The sequence below is a fragment of the Triturus cristatus genome, chromosome 11 (assembly GCF_964204655.1).
Source record: "Triturus cristatus chromosome 11, aTriCri1.1, whole genome shotgun sequence".
Lineage (NCBI taxonomy): Eukaryota > Metazoa > Chordata > Amphibia > Caudata > Salamandridae > Triturus > Triturus cristatus.
The window spans coordinates 398,972,934-398,994,881 of NC_140594.1; the positions used below are offsets into that span (position 1 = coordinate 398,972,934).

Genomic DNA, 21,948 nt, shown 5'->3' on the forward strand with positions numbered 1-21,948 from the left:
CTTTTGTGTTTTTGTTTTTACTAACAGTGAAATCACCATGACGGGTGATGGAATGAGCCGAACACTAGGAAAGGTAAGATGGCCCTATGCAGATTCCTGAGGGACCCTTACATTTGCATCATTACAGATTTGCGACTTACTCTGAGCACTTTGGGTGGGTGGATTACACTGGGCCAGAACTAAGGGATCTTCCACCAGGTAAGGGCACAAGAGCCCAGGCGCTTCTGCCAGACAGTGACTCAGAACAAAGGGCTCTTCTGCCAGACAGGGGCACAGAACCAAGGGCTCTTCTGCCAGACAGGGGCACATAACCAAGGGTGCTTCTGCCAGACAGGGGCAGGGCCGGCTTTAACACTGGTGGCGCCTTGTGAGACAATGTTGGCGCCGCCCCCAATGACCACCTTGCCACAGATTCCCTCACCACCGCACTTTAACAGTGCCCCTCAAGTCTCCAGAACCACTGTCTCTCGGATTCAGTTAGTTTTATAGCACCACTCATACTAGTGTAAGGTGTCAGAGCACTTTACATCACACACTCATTGCACAGAGACAATCATAGGTGTGTAAATCAGTGTATAGGAAATGTTACATCAGACAGGATTACAGGATGTAGTGTAGGAGTAACATGTCATCGATACTGGTAGGCAATATAGTTTAAGAGTCCTTATTCTGGAAAAGCACAAATTCGGAATTCAAAGTGTAACACCATTGTTAGGGGTTCTCTTTAATAACAAGAATTGTTTCTACTCAAATGAACACTTTTGGCAAGATTAGAATAATGAAAGACTGGGCAGTAAAACATATAGCTCTAACATAACTTGCAGTTTACACGCAGCTCTTTGATGACAGTTAATAGCTTGATGTTCTATATTAGGATTTTGACTTACAAACGACAAGTAACAAAATGAGCTCTCTTACAGAAGCAGTAACCCACTGAACTATTTACATTACATGCACTTTGTTATCTGCATGGTGCACGTTTTTAGCAGTAGGCATTTTAACCCTCTGCGCTACCTTTGGATGAGTCAAAACTTCCACTAGGCAAACTTTCGTCTCTTTCCGGGGAGACAATTAATAACCGGACTTATCTTAACAAGCGCCCAGTGCTGTGGCACTGATCGCACCGCCCTAGAGCCGGCCCTGGACAGGGGCACAGAACCAATGGCTCCTCGGCCACTCAGGGGCACTGAACCAAGTGCTCTTCTGCCAGACAGGGCCACAGAACCAAGGGCTCTTCCACCAGGCAAGGGCACAAGACCCCAGGCACTTCTGCCAGACTGTGGCACAGAACCAAGGGCTCTTTTGCCATACAGGGGCACAGAACCAAGGGCACTTCTGCCAGACAGGGGCACAGAACCTAGGGCTCTTCCACCAGGCAAGGGCACAAGAGCCCAGGTACGTCTTCCAGACAGTGTCTCAGAACCAAGGGCGCTTCTGCCAGAAAGGGGCACAGAACCAAAGGCTTTACCAGACAAGGAGACAGAACCAAAGGCTCTTCCACCAGGTAAGGGGACAGGAGCCCAGGCACTTCTGCCAGACAGTGACTCAGAACAAAGGGCTCTTCTGCTAGAAAGCAGACAGGGGCACATAACCAAGGGCTCTTCTGCCAGACAGGGGCACAGAACCAAGGGCTCTTCTGCCAGATAGGAGCACGGAATCAAAGGTTTTTCTACCAGACAAGGGGACAGAACCAAAGGCTCTACCACCAGGTAAGGGTACAAGAGCCCAGGCGCTTCTGCCAGACATGCGCACAGAATAAAGGGCTCCACCTGGTAGGGGCTCAGAACTGTAGAATGATAAAGTGACTTTACTCATGTCGGTGGGTAGAGTCAAGCATCATCTGAGGAGACCCACAACAAGTGCCCCAACCACCACATACATCGGTGCGTTTCTCTCCTCGTGCACTGTGAACAAAGAGGCATTTTGTGCAGGAGGACCTGAAAGCACCATGTTCCAAGTAATGTCACCATAACATTGCTCCCTTTTTACAAAGAGTAAAAATACAAACAAATGCCTTGGACCAAGAAATAACGGTTGAAGAGATCACAAATGCACTCTCTGAATTACAATCTGGAAAGGCTTGCCGATGGAATTCTACAAAAGTGTGGTGAGCAAGATAGCTCAGCACCTCTTAAATATGTACAAAGATGCAAGAGACTGAGAGGAAATTCCAGTAGACTTACGCACAGCTACTATTGTGGTAATCCCTAAAAAAGGTAAGCCCCCGACTGACTGTGGGTCATGCAGGCCCATATCACTTTTAAATGTGGAAGAGAAGGTCCTGGCCAAGGTCCTAGAAAACAGGTTGAGACAAGTGATAGCCACATTGGTCCATCCATATCAGTCTGGATTCATGCCCCACCGTAGAATGCGACTGAATCTGAGGAGACTGTATGGAGTTCTTGACCGGTCCAAACGTACGCTGGGAAAGGCCGCGGTCCTCCTATTGTTAGACATGCGGATGGCATTTAACAGTATAGAGTGGCAGTTTATATTCGCCACTCTAGACAGAGTGGGCTTCCGGAGTTTTGCTCCTGGGTGAAGCGGTTATATCAAAACCCACAGGCCAGAGTGTGAGTAAATAGAGAAGTGTCTCGTTCATTCTACCTCAGTAAAGGAGGGCGGCAGGGGTGTCCACTGTCCTCAATGATTTTTGCCCTGACATTGGAGCCTCTCGTAACATGGAAACGTAACGACACAGTGCTACAGGGGATACCAGGGGGAGGGGACTGAGAGAACAGAATATTTCTATATGCCGACGACGTCCTTCTGTACCTTACTAACCCATATAGTTCAGTACATAGGGTCCTCCAGGTCTTTCAGTTGATTTGCACCTACTTTGGGTACACGATCAACTGGACAAAATCTCTTATGTTCCCGCTGGCTGGTGAAATCCCACAGAGACTAGTGGATAATGCTCCCCTGCAAATTAAATCAAAATTTACGTACCTGGGAATGCAGATCTCCACAAATGAGGCAGACTTTCTTGTGGACAACGTATACCCACAGATACAGAGATTAAGAGTGGACGTGGCACACTGGAGGAAACTGCCGGTGTCTTTGATGGGGAGGGCAGTCCTCTTTAAAATGATGTAATTACCTCGACTATTATATGTAATGCAAAATACTCCCCACTTGATCCCACAGAAAGTATTCAGAGATATAAATAGTGATGTGAGCAGACTCCTCTGGGATGGTGTTAGCGCCAGTATAGCGCTAGGGAATCTACAGAGGGGAGTATATGAAGGGTGATTGGCTGTCCCGGATCTTATTAAGTACTACTGAGCTTCACAATTGATTGTGATCAATGATTGGACCTTTGGAGACCGAGGCGCCCCTGCACTTAGGGCGGATCACTGGGTGATGGGGGCAAGTGGATACATGGCAGCTCTATACAGCGGATGCTCAGATAAGTACTTACCCATGCATACGCGGACAGTTACCCGAGTCTGGAAAGAGGTGACAAAACACATGGGTTGGAAGGGAAAGTTAACAGGGAAAACTCCATTGTGGGATAGTGATAAATTGACAGAACAGAGGGCCCTCATGAAGACTTTCAGGAAATGGGAAGTGCTGGGGATTAGTAAATTAGAGGATATATGGAGGGGTCAGAAACCGCTCACATTTACGGAACTCCAGGAAGAGTATGAATTGGCAGATTCGAAACAATATAAATACTTACAACTCAGACACGCACTATACCAGCATATAAGGGAGGGTGACACTCTGCCGGATCGTTCCCCTTTGGAAGATAGATTGCTGATGGGCCCAATGGAGAACGGAACCACCTCCTTGACATATAAAAAGTTGTTTTATATCTCCCCTAATCCGATAGATCCTCTCCAGGTGACATGGGAGACGGAAGTGGGGCTACTTGAGGACGACGATTGGGAAGAGGCGGTGCAAAGCCCCAGGGAAGTGGCAATTAGAGCCCGGTTCCTCCTGGTAGAGTTACGCATATTACACAGGTCACTGGCCTCTAGATCACTGATATATAAACTGGGATATGGGATGTCCGAATACTGTGTTCGGGAATGTGGAGAAATTGGTACCTTTTTCATATTTTGTGGGATTGTAAATATATACATGAATACTGGAAGGGAGTGGCAAAAGTAATGTCAAAAGTCATGGGGATAACAATTCCAGTTGACTCACGCTGGATGCTTCTGTGCGTAACAGGGGAAGATAAATGGCCGAAATACACAATAATTTGGCTGAAGGTGGCTGCGATGGTGGAAAATGAAATATAGCCCAAGAATGGGGGGCAAGACAGATGCCGTAAGTGAGAGCCTGGACGTCTGACATGGATTGGTGTGCCAGGGCATAGAAAGTGGTTTACAAAGCCCGAGGTTGTCCACACAAATGTGATAAAATCTGTGTAGAATGGCAGAAATACCAGGGGTATTAGGTAGGGCAGGGAGCTGGTGTGGGGGCCTACTCCAGATTAGACTAGAACACTCTGAAGGTTCACATGGGACTCGCAACCCGTTTGCGCATGCAAAACAGCATGGGGAATGTACAAACCCTATTTTGCGAATCGCTATTAGGAAGGAGCGTTCCCTTCCTAATAGCGAGCGCAACCTTATGTAAGAATGTTTTGTGTCCACAATTGCGGGTGCAAAACACTCACAAATTACCACCCTCTTCAAGAGGGTGGTAATGGGCTCGCAAAAGCGAAGGGGTCCCTTGCCTGCCCTTAAAAAATGAAACGAAAACGTTTCATTTTTTTCTTTTTTAAATGCATCCCATTTTCCTGTAAGGAAAACGGGCTGCATTTAAAAAGAAAAACTGCTTTATTTAAAAGCAGTCCCAGGCATGGTGGTCTGCTGAGCCCAGCAGGCCACCATACCTGGGAGGGCCTGCCATTCCCAATGGGGTCGCAAATTGCGAGAGGCTCATTAATGTTCATAAGCCTCTCTATTTGAGACCCCATTGGGAATTGCTAACAGTGTGTTAAACACTGTTGTACATCCTAAATAGCGCCTCTCAAATTCAAGTCGCAAAAGAGTCACAATTTGCGAGGCGCTATTTTGGTCATCGTAGATCTGGCCCTCTTTGTGTTATCCTGAGCTGGTTTAATAAAAATATTAAATAAAAATACCAACAAATGAACATTACAGCCACTGCAAAACATGACACATGGAGGGACTATTCCAATACATAATAGGAAACTATGTAAAATGTAATTGTCATGCTTGATCACCCTTTGAGTACACTGGTGAGAGTATGCCCATCACAACATCAGTCCCAATCTCTACTACAACCTACACCAAACTCTCTTTGACACATTCAAATGGCCCATGCTATGATCATTCACGTTGGGAACTACACCTTACTACTCACAGTTGACAAGTTAGGACCTACATAAACTTCAGCAACACTGGTCAATTCACTATGAAGAGATGTCTTGCGACCCTGAAGTTCACTTGCTAGCTGGCAGACTTCAGAAAGAGACTCAAGACCTGGTTCTTCGACGGGGCAACAGCACCCAGATATCCCCAGGGTGACAGTGCTCCATTTCACAAATGACTGATTGATTGATTGATTGACTTGTGAAACTGACACTTTGTAGCACACGTCCATCCAGTCCGCCTTCAAGTAACCACAGGCTGATTCCTTTTACCACCATCACATTAGCAGAAAAGGCAATTTCCACACTCTGCTGCTGTTCTCGCACTTCCGATCTCTCAAGCAAACCAGATTTTCCCTTACACCTGGTTTAAAATAAATAGGCTCCTTCTTTTCCTGTTTGGTGGGTTTCTTAATTCCGAAAATATCCTAATATATCATCTTCAGTTGAACAATACGTCTTCCATCACAGTACTGCTGTGATGTGACAGGATGTTTGGTAATTCTGTCATCTACAGTATCATACACCCTCCCTCTGTTATCACTACTCTTATTTATGCGTTCTTATAAGGTATGAAACCATTCCGGACACAAAACACATGCAACATGTCTCTCACCCAACAAAAAAACAGCACTTTATTTACGACAGAAGGCGATGCAGTTCAATGTACCCACGTCATGCATCACAATTTGTAGCAACCACCTGTTGTAGGCACTCCTTTGTAATGTGGTTAATTCTTTCTACTAAACCATCGGCTTACAGGTGATGCAATATGGTACATCTATGTTTAATATACACAGCATCCAAAAACTTGTCAGTCATTTCGCATTACGTAAACTGCATGCCATTGTCAATAATGATGATGGAGGGATAACCTTCTTTAAAGAAAACATCCTTCAGAAACCCACAACAAATAGTTTTCTGGCTTCATGAATAAATCTCCATTCAAACCATTTTAAATAATATTTAATCAACACCACCAAATACCTAACTTCTGGCGTAAACCTCAATAATAGAACAAATCATGATGTGAGTAACCTAATTATAACTTGCATCTCGATAGATTTAAGGTGTTATCAGTGATGTGATATGTGAGGTCATAAGCTTTGCATCATAGCAGTGCAAATTGTACCTAAATAATTTACGTATAACTGGTGAATTTCAGTGCTTTTTGCTTTTAAAACAATATTTTTTATTATTAGAAGATGAACATATAACGCCACTTTAACCTTTGATTTTTTTCAGTGAATTTCAGTGTTTTTTTAAAGGTAAAGTATGATCTAATTACAATATGCCTGCGGTCAACCCTCTGCTGTGCATGGCCTTTGGCCTGTGGGTGTGTGCGACATATGGTTGTCCACAGGGCCTGCGCCCAAACCCAATCGGTGGCCAACATCCCATGAACGGCCAACCGGCCAAAACTCCTACCATCTCACCAGGACCCACATTTCCCTTTGGTTTTTTTTCTCTCTCCCAGGGCTCCCGCAGGAAAAAAGGGGTCCCCAATGCCTCTTACCAGAGGCCCACGGAACCACACAGAAGGCCGCAATGGGTCCTGCAGAACTCCTGCGAGTGCTGTGAAATACTCAGCCAAGTGTACTATGGGACTGGCGTGCCCTAAGAGAAAATAGATAATTTGGGGGGCATTGGAAGTTATTCTGGCACCTACTCACAATGGTCAAGAGTCAGAGTACCCCCTACCCTGTCCCTTACATGCTTTTTACAGGCCCTGTGCCCTGTAACACTGGACGCAACATTTTATTTCATATTGCAGCCAGTCAATGAAGTTGTTCTGTCCTGCAACACCAAAGCAGCCAACTGGAAGAAAAGTCCTCACGACCAATGAAAACGTTCTATTTTTTAAAGATTTGCTGTCTCGTGGTACCAACCTTCTAGAAAACTATGTTTTTAATCATAATTTCTCTAAAACAGCGGAACAGATTCACACCAAATCACAAAAGCACTCGTTCTGTGTAAAGATATTGCTTTCTGCCAAATTTGGTTTAATTCTGTTGTGTCATTTTCTCTGTATCTCTGTTCCAAAATTCCTATGGATATTACATGTGGGAAAAAACTTTTTGGGACAACTGATCTTTTACCAGGCCCATGCTTAACAGATTGACCTGAAACTTTCCAGGAAGGAGCTGAGGTGAATGAACTTTTTTTGGGAAAGGTTCAGGAAGATTTGTCAAGAAGGTTCCAGACAAAATGGCTGCATGGAATTACACCAAATAATGCACAAACTAAGGGCCTTATTATGAGTATAGTAGTCCATTGGACAGCCGTACTCGCAGTGGCGGTGCAACCACTGCCACCACTGCGGCACCGTGCACCTCATTGAGAGTGTGGGGGTTGGACCGCCACAAGAGTGCTGCCTCTGCCGGGATCCAGGATCCTGTGGTATAGAGTTGGCAGTCAGGCATAGTAATATGCTGGCGGTGCCGTTGCAGTACCGCCAAGCATATTAGGAGTTCTCATACTACCACCCTTTCCATGGCAGTCAGCCTGACATGAAAAGGGTGGCCTGTGAGGCAACTAAGGGGGCCCTAACAGGACTCCCTGCCGCTACTGGGCTTGGTGGCGCATGCAGGGGGGCATACGTTGTGTCCCCCTGGAATTGCATCCCAGTTCATGTACAGTATAGAATACACAACCTGGTGCATTCCATACCGAGCAGGAATGTGCTGTGGTGGTCTCACGGCGGCAATCTGTCTTAAGGCTTTCCTACAAGCCTTAGGTAGCCTCTGCCATGACACCACCGCCGGCCTGCCATGGATTACAGTTGTAATCTGGAGGGCGGATGCACTACGGGACTGGCGGACCTCCTGTCAGTGCAGCGGTGGCGGGCCCGCAGGAGGACCATCAAACTTATAATATGGCCCTAAATCTAGTTTTTGAGAAACTGAGGTTCAAATTTTATAAATATCTGGAAAGTTGGGTTCACAGGACTCTTGCAGGAGTCCCATATCCTTTCATGTTTCAATAGTGGAGCGATATGATTGGCAGAGGGCAGTGCTTGATTTGTAAAAAAAAATAAGAACCAGGGCTCTCGTCAGGAGGCCACTGCAGCTTCCACCACACATTGCCCTGCTTTGCTACCAATGAAAGTAACAGTACAACTACTAACCATCACACTCTTACAGGTGTGAGAATTCGGACTATTTCAGGCCTCCAAAGCTATAAGAATGGCTTGGGTGGCAGGTAATAGTAATTTTTAATGAATATACCATTAATAATTAACTGTTGTTGTGGTCATCTCTAAATTAAGTAGACAGCGCCACCATGTGCCAGGCTGTCATACGTGCCGGTGCTGACAATTAAGTGCCAGTGCCAAGCACCAGAAACCACCAGTTCAAATTAAGCACTGCCAGAGAAGGCTTTTTTCCCCATCAGTCGCCTAGCTACAGCAGGAGGGGGAAGCTACCACTAGTCCCGCGGGAGCTTGCGCTCTGTTTGCCTAGCAGCAACATGAAGAGAAATGTTGCAACCGCCACTACAGGACACCGGGTGTCGGTCCCCGTGAGCTGAAAATGAAAAGAAAATAAGGTATAAGGGGGCAGGGGAGAGGTACCCTGACACTCTGGACTTTCTGGGGTGGCTAAATTAAAGAAAACATAATTGACATCACTAATGTCAACACTGTCCGTGGTGGGGTTGCAAGTTCTAGTTACTTCAATTACTTCAGATATCTGTCCTGCAGGACAGATATCTCTACATTTTGAGCCTCAATTTCGCTAAATCCCCTGAACAGATTTCTCCCAAATCCCAAATAGCATAGTTTCTGGGTAAAGACCTATCTTTCTGCCAAATTTGTGTAATTCTATTCAGCTGGTATTCCTGTATCGTTGTCTAATTTATTCTATGTGAAAATGCAAGGGACAAAGTGTTTTAGGACCCCTTTTTTTGGCCCCTGCTTTAGCGATCATCCCAGAACTTTCCAGGAAGGTGCTATGGTGAGTAAACTTTTCTTTTGGGAAACCTTTGTGAAGATTCATCAAACGGTGCCAAAGATATTAGCAAAACTAAAAGCACTCTTCCTGTGGAAACTCTGATACTTATAACTGCATAGTGGCTACTTCTACGGTGTGATGTGTGTATGTGGTGTGTGTGTGTGTGCGTATAAAATATGTAAAATAATTTAGCACATCTTTTAATTTTGTTATGTAATATTGAAATTAATTTCACAAACAAATTATCTTGAATTTTCTGCATCTTTTTGAGTGCAGAAAAGTAAAAAAGCACTCCTGCTTCTATCAATCACCATCTTTATTTGGGCAAGAAAATATTAGACCATAAAAGCACAATACAAAAGATAAGACGATGTCAGAAAACAGAGTTCCAAACACATGCAAATCAACCCATAATTGTAAAAAGACAGGCCTTTCCATACCTATTTAACAATCATCTTGAGGAATTGTTAACTTCTAATCATTAAAAATATTCTTGATTCGTTGTCATGGAGCAGCAGGAGGGTAAGAACCTCAAAAACGGAGCCCTCCATACTGTCCTGTCATGGTCACCCCAACCAATAACTATTTTATAAAATTCATATATATCATCCTTAAAAAACATATCATAAAAATGATAAAACAGACTTCCTGGCATAAATGACGCTCCACAGGAAAGATGACATTCTTAAACAGATGTCGATTGTCGGTAGGGACTGCAGAAATAGATAAGCTGGATGGCATTGATAAAAATCTAGGTGCTTTAGATAACTTAATATATAATGCTTCCTCCATTTTTTTAATAAACTTTACAAAAGAAAACAACGTACATTATTGTCTGTGTAGAAGCATTATCGCATGGACAATTGGATAAGGTGGCGGACCAATCATATACTTCAGGGAACGTAACCGCGCGGTGAAAAATGTCCATCCTAAAACGTGTTAAAACATATCGATGCTTTTGGTGTGCGACCTGTCTAAGATATAGTTGGATGTCGTAGCTGGTTAAAATGAACTGATTTCTTTGAACAGAGGGTTTTAACAGTTCTTCCGACATCCTGTTATTCTCCAGGTATACTGAGCAGTCAATTTTTAGGTCTTTCCTATTCAGTTTCACTAGATTTTCAGGGTTATTAAAATATTCTGGATGACCCAGGTGCTTGCAGAAACTCTCTACATACTTTAACCAGGAAATTTGTGCATAATGAGTAGAGTTTAGGCATTCCCTAATGCCAAGTTGATTAAAAAATGTGTACTCAGATGGCCACACTTTATACCACAACAGCATTGGTTGAGTCTTAATTAAATCGGTAAGAAATGGTAGTCCCAGCTCTGCATAACAGACAAAGGATGATGCGGATTTAGGAGTAGCAAGAATGGATCTTAAAATTAAAAATTCATTTTCCACTACTTCAATCGGCTTGCAGTTCACATGTCCCCTGATGCCTGCCCCATATATTGCTTTGCTTACACTCCTGGCCTTATAGATGGTCTTATAGATGGTCAACATTTCCTTAGGGGGATTAGTACCCAGTCTCAGAGCAAATTTACGTAATGACATACAGGCACTTCTGAAAAGTAACGACCTTGTTTTCATAGCTTGATTCCAAGAATCGCCTTTGTCAAATAACACACCAAGATATGAGAAGGTATCGGTGTGTTCAATAATGGTGTACTTAATTCTCATAACTTGTGAGCTGCCTGTTTTCCTCCCACACTTCATTATAAAAGTCTTAGCCTGGTTTACATGAAGGTCAAGATCCTGCATGTAATTGACAAAGTTGTTAAGTACCAGCTGCATTGAGTTTAGGGTGCGCGCCATCAATACCGCGTCGTCAGCATAGAGAAGGGCAGGCACAGGACGGTTTCCCACCTGTGCCAGGTTTTTCGGTTGCAGGACCAGGGCAGTGCCCACGTTATTGATGTAAAGTGAAAACAGATGAGGTACAAGGACACAGCCCTGCCTCACCCCTCTACCTATGCTGAACGACTGAGTGTATTCACCGTGAGTTCCGTGTCTAATCCTAGCTTTGCACCTGCGTAGAGGTCCTTTAGGAAGGAAATTATCGTGGAGTCCGCTCCCATCTCGCCCATTATCGCCCAGAGTTTGGAGTGATTAATACAATCAAAGGCGGATCAAAGTTCGACAAATCCTAAATACAAGTTGCTGGCTTTGATTTTCGTGCACTTCCCTATGAGGATGGACAAATTAAGACTGTTCAATCGTCCCCACCCCAGTACAAAACCCATATTGTAAATTGGTAAGCACACCTTTACTGTCAGCCCAATCTTGTAATCTATTTAAAATTATTCTGCCAACTATTTTGACTAGGGAGTCAAGCAGCAAGATCGGCCTGTAACAGGCAGGGTTGTGTCGGTCTCCTTTTTTATGAATGGGGACTATTATAGAATCACCCTAAGTAAGGAGAAATGCTGACATACAGCAGGCTTTTAGAACAATAGTTAAGATGGACCCCCACTCCTGCTTCTCATCATTTGACTGGTGTAGAACCCTTTTCAGGTCAATAAGATATTTCAGTCGGTAATTACATCTGCTACAGTGGCGGTTTATTCGTGAGGGCGAGGGGGCTGCACCCCCATCTTGCTGTGGCTCTAAACGTGAAAAAATAAAACGCAATGCAATTATTTAATTGCCATTTAATTTTTCATGTTTAGCAGCGCACAACCTGCAGCCGGGATTAGTAGTGGTGTGTCCTCCTCTGCTGCCAATGGAGGAGCAAGATGGACCCTCCAAAGTGCGCATGTCACTTTGGCCGGCTCTCTTGAGCTGGCCAAAGTGACATGTGCACTTTGAAGCTCTCCACTCAGCTGTCTTAGACAGCTGGGTGGAGACCAAGCACAGGCCTAAAGGGACTGAAGGAGTGTCCAGCCAGGACGCTCCATCCAATCCAGGTGCCGCTCTCATGCTGGTGAGAGCAGCGCCAGGACTGGTTAGTGGAACTTACTAGAGTCTGGAGCCTGCAGAAATGAGGGAGGAGGGACCGAAGGGGACATCGGACGTGCAGCAGGCAAGGTAAGTTACTTTATTTTTTATGATTTGCCACACGCCTTACCTGTATGCATGCAGCTACACACCCACCCACCACTTAGTTGCCCGACCGCCCACCGGTGCACATACGTGCTAGTCACTCCATATCTGTTAACATGATAATAGATACAATCTGTAGGTCACAAGTTGGAATTCTGGCAGTTTCAACCCAGCTTTTCATCCTTTCGCATATGATAAAATGATTACATTCTGACTGATTTTGCCCGAGCACTATCAGTTTATGAGAGATGAACTATGTTGCAGAAGGCCACTCAATTATTGGTTACACTGACATTCTCTAGCTGGTGATCTCTTCTCTTTATCCACTATAGGAACCTTTGCACCGGTGGTCGTGCATGTACCACCAGAGTGGAGGCAGCTCTATCCAAGTGAGCAGAATCCATCTCAGCTTCTCCTACCCAGTGCCACCCTACGTGTACCTGAGGATGATTGTGAGGAAGGAGATAGTCTTCACGCCGAGAGCGAGGACCCTTATGGACATGCATAAGAGGTTTGAGTTGAGAGGTGAGTTTCTTCTAGTGATTCTCCTGCCTATTGGGTCCTCACACCTTGATTGTGCATCACCCCTGAAGTATGAAGAGTAAACTTAAACATGGCCCTTTATAACTTGTCTGTTCTGTGCATTGCATACCTTAAATATTATGCCATATCCTCATTTTCAGATCTTGTTGCAAGGCACACCTGGTATATAAGCTCATCAAGGCCCCAGGCCCGAAATAATATACCAGTTGCACATTCGCCTGATTGGGACCAAAAAGTCATGTTGTACAGCGCGAAAAGAAAGCCTTCTGGGAATGCTCTAAAGCGGCTCAAAAAAAAAGCTCATGGAAAGAAAGGTACGTTTCCGGAAGACTCTTCCATCAAATAACACTTTGAGGCTTATTAACAAGCCCCTTTTCCCACCGTTACATCAGTGTTTCCCATATTAAAAGTGACGTACCGGCGGTGCAAGGGGCTTGTAAACAAGCCACTTTGAGTCTGCTATATGAACACAACCATAGAGGCTGGAATTGAATGATACCTGTTACAGCCAAGAGAATAACACACAGACTCATGGTACCGATGGAAAACCCCAGTGAGCCACCTCCCATAAAGATGGCGTTGGTATAGGGTGGGGCGGGGCCGATAGAGGCTCCCTACTCTAGCAGTCCTGGAATACTCACTGCATTCAGGGAATTAACTGCCATTAATTCAGCAGCTGCAGTAGATCTGGGGCTTAGCTAGGGATGTGAGGGGACCACTTCACTTCACTTATTGCTATTGTCAGATCCAGGGCCGGACTGGGAACCAAAACCGGCCCTGGCAAAGTGCTCGGCAGGCCCCCCCCCGGGGGTTGGGGGTGCCGCTGAGGGTTGGGGGTGCCGCTGAGCTCTTTGCCAGGGCCGGTTTTCTGCCGATTTTGTTACAGCCAGCTATGCTGCAAAAACGGCCCTGTAACAAAAACGGCCCCCAGGGGCCCCAAAACGGTCCCCACCCGTGCGGCCCACCGGGGGATTGCCCGGTGCCCGCAACGGCCAGTCCGGCTCTGGTCAGATCTCGGCTCGACAGTGCATGCACTGTCTCTTCGAGACTATTGTGTACAGCAAAGGGCTTCCAGCCCACCCATTGCATACCATTCATTGACTTTATTGTCACTCTTCTTTGTTGCGTCGTAGTTGGCCAACACGCACCATTCATCATTTCCTTTTGGGCCAGCTTTAGCGCTGGGGGCTCCCGGTGCAACTATCAGTTTTGGTGCCCACCCCCATGACCTCCTCCACGGATTCCCTGACTACCACTGGGATAAAGTGCCCCTTCTTTCTCTCCATAGCGCATCTCTCACATACATTGCATTCATTTTAAAGCACTGGCAAAGGCTGGCTTTACTAATAAGAATGTATATCTACGCAAACAAACCCCTTTTATGCAACATTAGGTATAGATAATGAAAGACTGGGGAAAAAAACATAACCTCTTAACTATTATACGCAGTTTGCATGCAGCTCTTTGAAGGCAGTTTGTAACAGTCACTGTTCTATATTAGTGCTGTGTATTATGCACTACAGTAACACAAGGATCTCTGTAACAAAAGCAATATTCCACTCCACTGTCCATACAAAATACAGATTTGGGATCTGCACAGTATGTGTTCTTTGCAGCAGGCATTTTAACCCTCTGTGCTACTTTATGCCAATAGACTAAACTTCGATCTCCCTTTCTAACAGCATCATCAATCACAAGAGTTATTGATATTTTTTATTGCTGCCAGAAAGCTGGGTGCACAAGGAACTCTACAGAAGGTGTTTTGAAATTGTAAGTTATTGCTAAGGCTCCCTGTTTTCCGTTTTTTTTTTTTGTAAAAACTTTTTATTGGTTTTCTCAGAACATACAGTAAAATATGTGACATTGCATACCTCGAGAAACAGTACCTCCGTAACTGTAGTGTCATTACACATCAAAAATGACAGCACAAACATTATCAGGTACTGTAGAGCAAACACATGTAGGATTACGCTGGCTAAGAGCCCAGCTGCACCCGCCCACCCCTCCGTCCGTCCCCCAGAATGCCTAATCACTAAGCTCTTGATCAGAGTTCTCCCTTGGGGGCTCACAGATGTCTCCTCGGTAACTGTTCCATTTCCCCCATACCTGTGTCCATTTCTTGGGGCATCCCCTATGTATATACACTGCCTTTTCAGCAACCATGATGGAGGCCATGTCCCTACACCACTGGGGGAGGGTAGGGGACTGACTGGACCCCCACTTCTGCGCTATGTTTCGTTTCGCCACCATCATGCCTATTGTTGCCCACGTTTGCGTTGCGCGGTTGAGGTCGGTGGGCTCCCATATATTGAGGAGACACCTCCTGGGATCCGGAAGCAGCGGGATGTGTGTCGCCTGTGATAGTGTACGCATGACCGCCCTCCAGTATTTGCAAACTACGGGGCACATCCACAGGGTATGAAAGAGGGTCCCATCCTTCCCGCATCGCCGAAGACAGAGGGGAGAGTCAGTCTGGCTGAGCTTATAGAGGAGAGTCCGTGTGTAATATGTGCAGTGTAGAATTTTGAGCTGTATGAGTTTGAATGTGGATGGTATCGCTACCTCCATAGGGGAGGCTATGCCCTACTGCCACTCCGTCTCGTCAAAGTCACCAAGCTCTTCCTCCCACCTCGCTTTTAGGGCCACCAAAGGGTCTGGCTGATTGTTTATGATCTTGCGGTACGTCTGAGATATGGCTCGCTTAGTAAGGTGGTCCGTGAGGAGTCTGTCCTCCAAGGGCGATGCCTCCGCCAACTTTGTACCCGGCGCGATCTGTGCCATAAGCGCATGTCGGACCTGGATGTATCGGAATCTTTCGGCAGCGTCCAGGTCATACTCAGTCTGCAGCTGCTCGAATGTTATCACCCCTCTCTTCCTCCAGAGGTCCCCCACACGCGAGATCCCTATCAGGTCCCACTGCTGAAAACCTTTGGTATTACGCAGACTACCCAGCCTACGCACGTCCCACAGTGGCATAGCCTGTGTTATTTTTCCGTCCCAGCCCAGGTCCTTCTGAGCCGCATGCCACACCTGAACCGTGTGCGCCGTCGGGCCCGTAAGATTATGTCTCTTATTTTTGTTATATAATGCCCCCATGATGCCGCCATCTCCTAGCAGCATCCTGTCCATGCGGTACGCTGGCTCATCTCCTGGCGTGTGGAGCCATTGGTTAACAACCGCAAGTTGCGAGGCCCAGTAGTAGATTTTGATATCTGGGAGGGCAATGCCTCCATCGTAGCAGCCTTTTGTCAATTTGCGCATCGCTATCCGTGGTGCTTTCCCCTTCCATAATAAGCTGGTAACCTCAGCATTTATCGATGTAAAATACTTGGGGGAAACCGGAAACGGCGTGTTTTGCAGTATATACAAGAAACGGGGGAGGGCCATCATTTTAAAGAGGGCTGCTCTCCCCAACAGTGTCAGCGGTAAGGAGCGCCAATGCTTGACATCACGACGAAGCCGCATAAGGGGCTCCACGAGGTTCTCAGCGACGAAGTGCGCCTTGTCGGCGGTGACATATATTCCCAGATATTTGAACCCCTCCTCCTCTATCTGCATCCCGCATCCTTGCGGAAGCCGAGGCGGGGGGCCCTGGAGCACATAGAGACACGATTTCTCCCAATTAATAGTATACCCGGATACTCGGCCATAGGACGTGCATATGTCTAGGAGACAATTAATGGAGCCGGTGACGCCAGGTAGAGCAGGATATCATCCGCATATAGGGATATGCGGTCCTCCCATCCTCTTGCCCATTGTAGGCCCCGGATAACCGGGTCCTGCCGAATCCAGGCCGCCAGCGGCTCCAGCACCAGCGCAAAAAGAAGCGGCGAGAGGGGGCATCCTTGTCGCGTTCCCCGTCCCAGCGGGAAAGTGGAGGACACATGGCCGTTCACTACGATCTGGGCTAGAGGGTGTGAGTAAAGTAATTGGACCCAAGCACAGAACTTTGGACCTAAGCCGACATGCCGAAGAACCGCAAAAAGAAAGGGCCACTCCACCAGGTCAAACGCCGAGTGACAGAATAACCGCCTCTTCCTCAATAGTGACTTGGCGTGCAAGGACCCCGTGAAGACGCCTAAGATTCAGGGCGATATTTCTATTAGGGTTTTCCGTTTTTACAGATAAATACAGACAAAAAAATTATTTTCTTGTCTGTATTTATTTTTAAATGTGGATAAAAACGGAAATTGGGTACCTTTTGAATGATTCTAAATACACTTTGCCATGACTGCCATGCCAATAACAGTGTGTATTGATAGGTAAGTGTGTTAAAATAACAAATAATTTTTGTAAAGAGGCTTGAACAGCATGATATCAACAACAGATATGCACAAGGCTGATACTGAAATGTGCATATTTTATATAAGTACATTGATTTATCTTCTGCAGGTGTTCATATCACTGAAGTCTGACAGGTAGTCAAGCGTGACTGCATATTTATTGGTTAAATAAATGCGGAAATATGCCAGTTTCAGCTTTACTTTTTTCACAAAACCCATAATAAATATGGATAAATACAGATAAAGTTGACGAAAAATAAAAATGGATAAATACAGACAGAAATGTCCCAAAAATAAATACCATAAAACCGGGAGCCCTAATTTTATTGCTAAGCACAGTGCTCCCCCTGAGGTCAGCGCCTCATCCCCCAGGTCAGTGCCCAGTGCGCCCACACCATTTGCATTTCCCTAAAGCCCTGACATCTAACACAGCTTGATTCATTTTAATTAATTTGGGCCAGATTCACAGAACTAACTTAAGACAAAATCCTAGACTTACTACCATTTTGGTATTCACAGAAGGCACTTACTCATTTCGGTATTCACAGAAGTTAGGACTCCTAACTTTAGGACTCCTAAATGCGTTCTGTGAATACCGAAAGTCTTAAAGTTAGGATTTTTCTCAGTTTAGTAGTAGTAAAGTTAGGAGTCCTAACTTTAGGACTCCTAAACTGAGAAAAATCCTAACTTTAAGACTTTCGGTATTCACAGAAGGCATTTAGGAGTCCTAAAGTTAGGACTCCTAACTTCTGTGAATACCGAAATGAGTAAGTGCCTTCTGTGAATACCAAAATGAGTAAGTGCCTTCTGTGAATACCAAATTGGTAGTAAGTTTAGGATTTTGTCTTAAGTTAGTTTTGTTAATCGGGCCCAGTGTGTCTGCCGCTTGCGCTAGTCAGGTACTATTTCTTGTCCCTTCCCCCACCCACCATTTTCCTGTGTTTTTGCCTCCGTCCACACCCCTCTCAGTCTTTACTTTACACATTAGCATGCACATCTTCAACTGGCTATGGGACTCATGTCTCTAACTGTTACCTGATTGTAAGAAACGTACTTACACTGCCACTTTGGCTTAAAAATCCAACATGTTGCCCTATTTTAAAAACAATGTACTTGCACAGCTATTTTACAATGCACGTATTTTGACAGCCCAAACATTTTTAAATTCCTCTCTTCTCATTTGTGATAGCAAGGATACCTTTATTTAAACATATGCCTTCTTTCATTTACTCAACACAAGCAAGCATATTCCACAAATCACGTGCCACTGCCTGTGTTTCCAAGATGTTGAAGCCACATTCCATTGCAGACACATCGACTTTAGATCATTGGCAACTGTTGCAAATTTTAGAAGTCCTATGCCCATGGCACAAGTCTGAGCAAGTTTCCACATACATGTTTTCTTTATAAACAAACACTCTTCTTTTCACCAGGTGCTGTTTAATTTGACTACTTATATTTACTAAGGGTGGGCAGAGAACTCCGCTCCGCCAGGGGAGTGGAGTTAGCCAGCCACCCTCGCCCCCTGCCCGGTTCCTGCTTCTGAACCCAGCCAGGTCGGGTGAGCCTGCCCCGGCCCAAGTGGACCACTGTCCCCAGCACCCAGACTCTCGGATGGATTGCAGGACTGGCTGGCTCCCGCATCCCGGGGCCAACCAAACGGAGCTAAAGCCCCGGGCCCGGTCCCAGCTTTCTGACCCTAGCCAGGATGAGGAGAGCCTCCCCATGCCCCAATGGATCCCTGCCCCAGTGCCCGGACCCTCGACTGGCTTGCAGTACTGGGGGGCTCCCGCAGCCCAGCGCCCACTGAACGGAGCTCAAGCCTCGGGCCCGGTCCAAGCTTCCAAACCCTTGCCAGGCCAGGGAGAACCTCCCCAGGCCTCGATGGACCCCCGTCCCCAGAGCCCGAACCCTTGGCTGGCTTGCAGGTTGGGGGGCTCCCGCACCCCGGGCCCATCAGATGGAGCTCAAGCCCCGAGCCCGGTTCCAGCTTCCGAACCCTAGCCAGGCTCGAGAGAGCCTCCGGAGGCCCTGATGGACCCCCGTCCCCAGCACCCGAACCCTTGGCTGGCTTGCAGGATGGGGACTCCCGCACCCCGGGCCCATCGGATGGAGCTCAAGCCCCGGGCCCGGTCCCAGCTTCCGAACCCTAGCCAGGCCAGGGAGAGTCTCCATGGGCACCGATGGGAGCCCCGTGCCAAGCACCTGGACCCTCGGTTGGCTTGCAGGACTGGGGAGCTCCCGCAGCCCGGGGCCCACCAGACGGAGCAAAAACCCCGGGCCCGGTCCCAGCTTCTGGACCCTAGCCAAGCTGGGAAGAGCCTCCCCAAGCCCCAATGGACCCCGTCCCTAGTGCCCGGACCCTCGGCTGTCTTGCAGGACGGGGGGCTCCCGCAGCCCGGGGCCTGCCAGATGGAGCTCAAGCCCCAGGCCCGGTCCAAGCTTCCAAACCCTCGGTTGGCTTGCAGGACTGGGGAGCTCCCGCAGCCTGGGCCTGCCAGATGGAGTTCAAACCCCGGGCCGGGTCCCAGCTTCCGAACCCTAGCCAGGCCAGGGAGAGCCTGCCTGGCCACGATGGGACCCACGTCCCCAGCGCCCAGACCCTCGGCTGGCTTGCAGCACAGGGGCCTCCGCAACCCGGGGCCTGCCGGATGGAGCTCAAGCCCCGGGCCCGGTCCCAGCTTCCGAACCCTAGCCAGGCCGGGGAGAGCCTCCCCGGGCCTCGATGGACCCCAGTCCCCAGGGCCCGAACCCTTGGCTGGCTTGCAGGACGGGGGGCTCCCGCAACCCGGGCCCATCGGATGGAACTGAAGCCCTCAGCCCGGTCCCAGCTTCTGAACCCTAGCCAGGCCGGGGAGAGCCTCCCCAGGCCCTGATGGACCCCCGTCCCCAGCACTTGGACCCTCGGCTGGCTTGCAGGACTGGCGACTCCTGCATCCCGGGGCACGCCGGATAGAGCTCATGCCCCGGGCCTGGTCCCAGCTTCCGAACCCTAGCCAGGCCAGGGAGAGCCTCCCTGGGTGCCGATGGGAGCCCCGTCCCCAGCGCCTGGACCCTTGGTTGGCTTGCAGGACTGGGGGGCTCCCACAGCCCGGGGCCCGCCAGACAGAGCTCAAGTCCAGGTCCCAGCTTCCGGACCCTAGCCAAGCTGGGAAGAGCCTCCCCGTGCCCCAATGGACCCCATCCCTAGTGCCCGGACCCTCGGCTGGCTTGCAGGACGGGGGGCTCCCCCAGCCCGGGGCCTGCCAGATGGAGCTCAAGCCCCAGGCCTGGTCCCAGCCTCTGAACCCTAGCCAGGCCGGGGAGAGCCTTCCCGGGCCCCGATGGACCCCTGTCCCCAGCGCCCAGACCCTCAGCAGGCTTGCAAAACAGGGGGCTCCCGCACCCCGGGGCCCGCCGAATGGAGCTCAAGCCTCGGGCCCAGTCCAAGCTTCCAAACCCTAGACAGGCCGGGGAGAGCCTCCTCGGGCCCCGATGGACCCCCGTCTCCAGGACCCGTACCCTTGGCTGGCTTGCAGGACGGGGGGCTCCTACACCCCGGGGCCCGCCGGATGGAGCTCAAGCTTCGGGACCGGTCCCAGCCAGGCTGGGGAGAGCCTCCCCAGGCCCCCATGGACCCCCGTCCCCAGCACCCGGACCCTCGGCTGGCTTGCAGGACGGGGGGCTCCTGCACCCCGGGGCCTGCCAGATGGAGCTCAAGCCCTGGGCCCGGTCCCAGCTTCCGAACCCTAGGCAGGCCAGGTAGAGCCTCCCTGGGCCCCAATGGGACCCACATCCCCAGCTCCCGGACCCTCGGCTGGCTTGCAGGACAGGGCCCTCCGCAACCCGGAGCCCGCCAGATGGAGCCCAAGCCCCGGGCCCGGTCCCAGCTTCCGAACCCTAGCCAGGCCGGTGTGAGCCTCTCCAGGCCCTGATGGACCCCCGTCTGCAGCACCTGGATCCTTGACTGGCTTGCAGGACTGGGGGCTCCTGCACCCCAGGGCCCGCCGGACAGAGCTCAAGCCCCGGGTCCGGTCCCAGCTTCCGAACCCTAGCCAGGCCAGGGAGAGGCTCCGATGGGACCCCCGTTCCCAGCGCCCAAACCCTCGGCTGGCTTGCAGGACGCGGGGCTCCCGCAGCCCGAACCCTGCTGGACGGAGCTCAAGCCCCGAACCCGGTCCTAGCTTCCGAACCCTAGCCAGGCAGGGGAGAGCCTCCCCAGGCCCCGATGGACCCCTGTCCCCAGTGCCCAGACCCTCGGCTGGCTTGCAGGATGGGGGGCTCCCGCAACCCGGGGCCTGCCGAACGGAGCTCAAGCCACGGGCCTGGTCCCAGCTTCCGAACCCTAGACAGGCCGGGGAGAGACTCCCCGGGCCCCGGTGGACCCCCCTGGGCGGCACGGGACATCTGCAAGTTGCTGCCATCCTAGACCAGGCCCAGGCGTCCCCTGCACAGGGCTTCTCAAAGCTCTCCAGGGGCTCGAGCTTAGACCAGGCCCAGGCGTCCCCTGCTCAGGGCTTCTCAAAGCTCTCCAGGGGCTCGAGCTCTGGCTCGGCCCCCCTTTCATGCAGGGCTGGCCTCCTGCCACTCCTTGCCCCGGAGACAGCGGGGAGCTAGGCAGTCCTCCCTGCTCTGCAGCCGACCTGCCCTGGCTACTGACTGTCACCCCCCACACCCAGGCCCTTGGGCGTCAGGGTGCTGACTCTGGCGTGTGTGCGTTCCACCTTCCCGGAGCCCAGGGCAGGAACCAAGGAGGGTTAAGCCTAGGCCATGTCCTCTCCCCACCGGCCTGCCCGG

At 49.1% G+C, this 21,948-nt stretch overlaps 1 protein-coding gene across 1 annotated transcript in view; it reads left to right on the plus strand.

The window, feature by feature from the left end:
* The window catches only part of LOC146784288 (uncharacterized), a 161,110-nt gene that overhangs the window by 12,610 nt on the left and 126,552 nt on the right, over positions 1 to 21,948 (plus strand). Inside the window, exons 2-4 of the mRNA XM_085634364.1 lie at positions 28 to 73; positions 12,679 to 12,871; positions 13,030 to 13,203. Of these exons, the coding sequence (XP_085490490.1) occupies positions 38 to 73; positions 12,679 to 12,871; positions 13,030 to 13,203 (403 nt within the window). The 5' untranslated portion in view covers positions 28 to 37. The remainder of the gene's footprint in view (positions 1 to 27; positions 74 to 12,678; positions 12,872 to 13,029; positions 13,204 to 21,948) is intronic.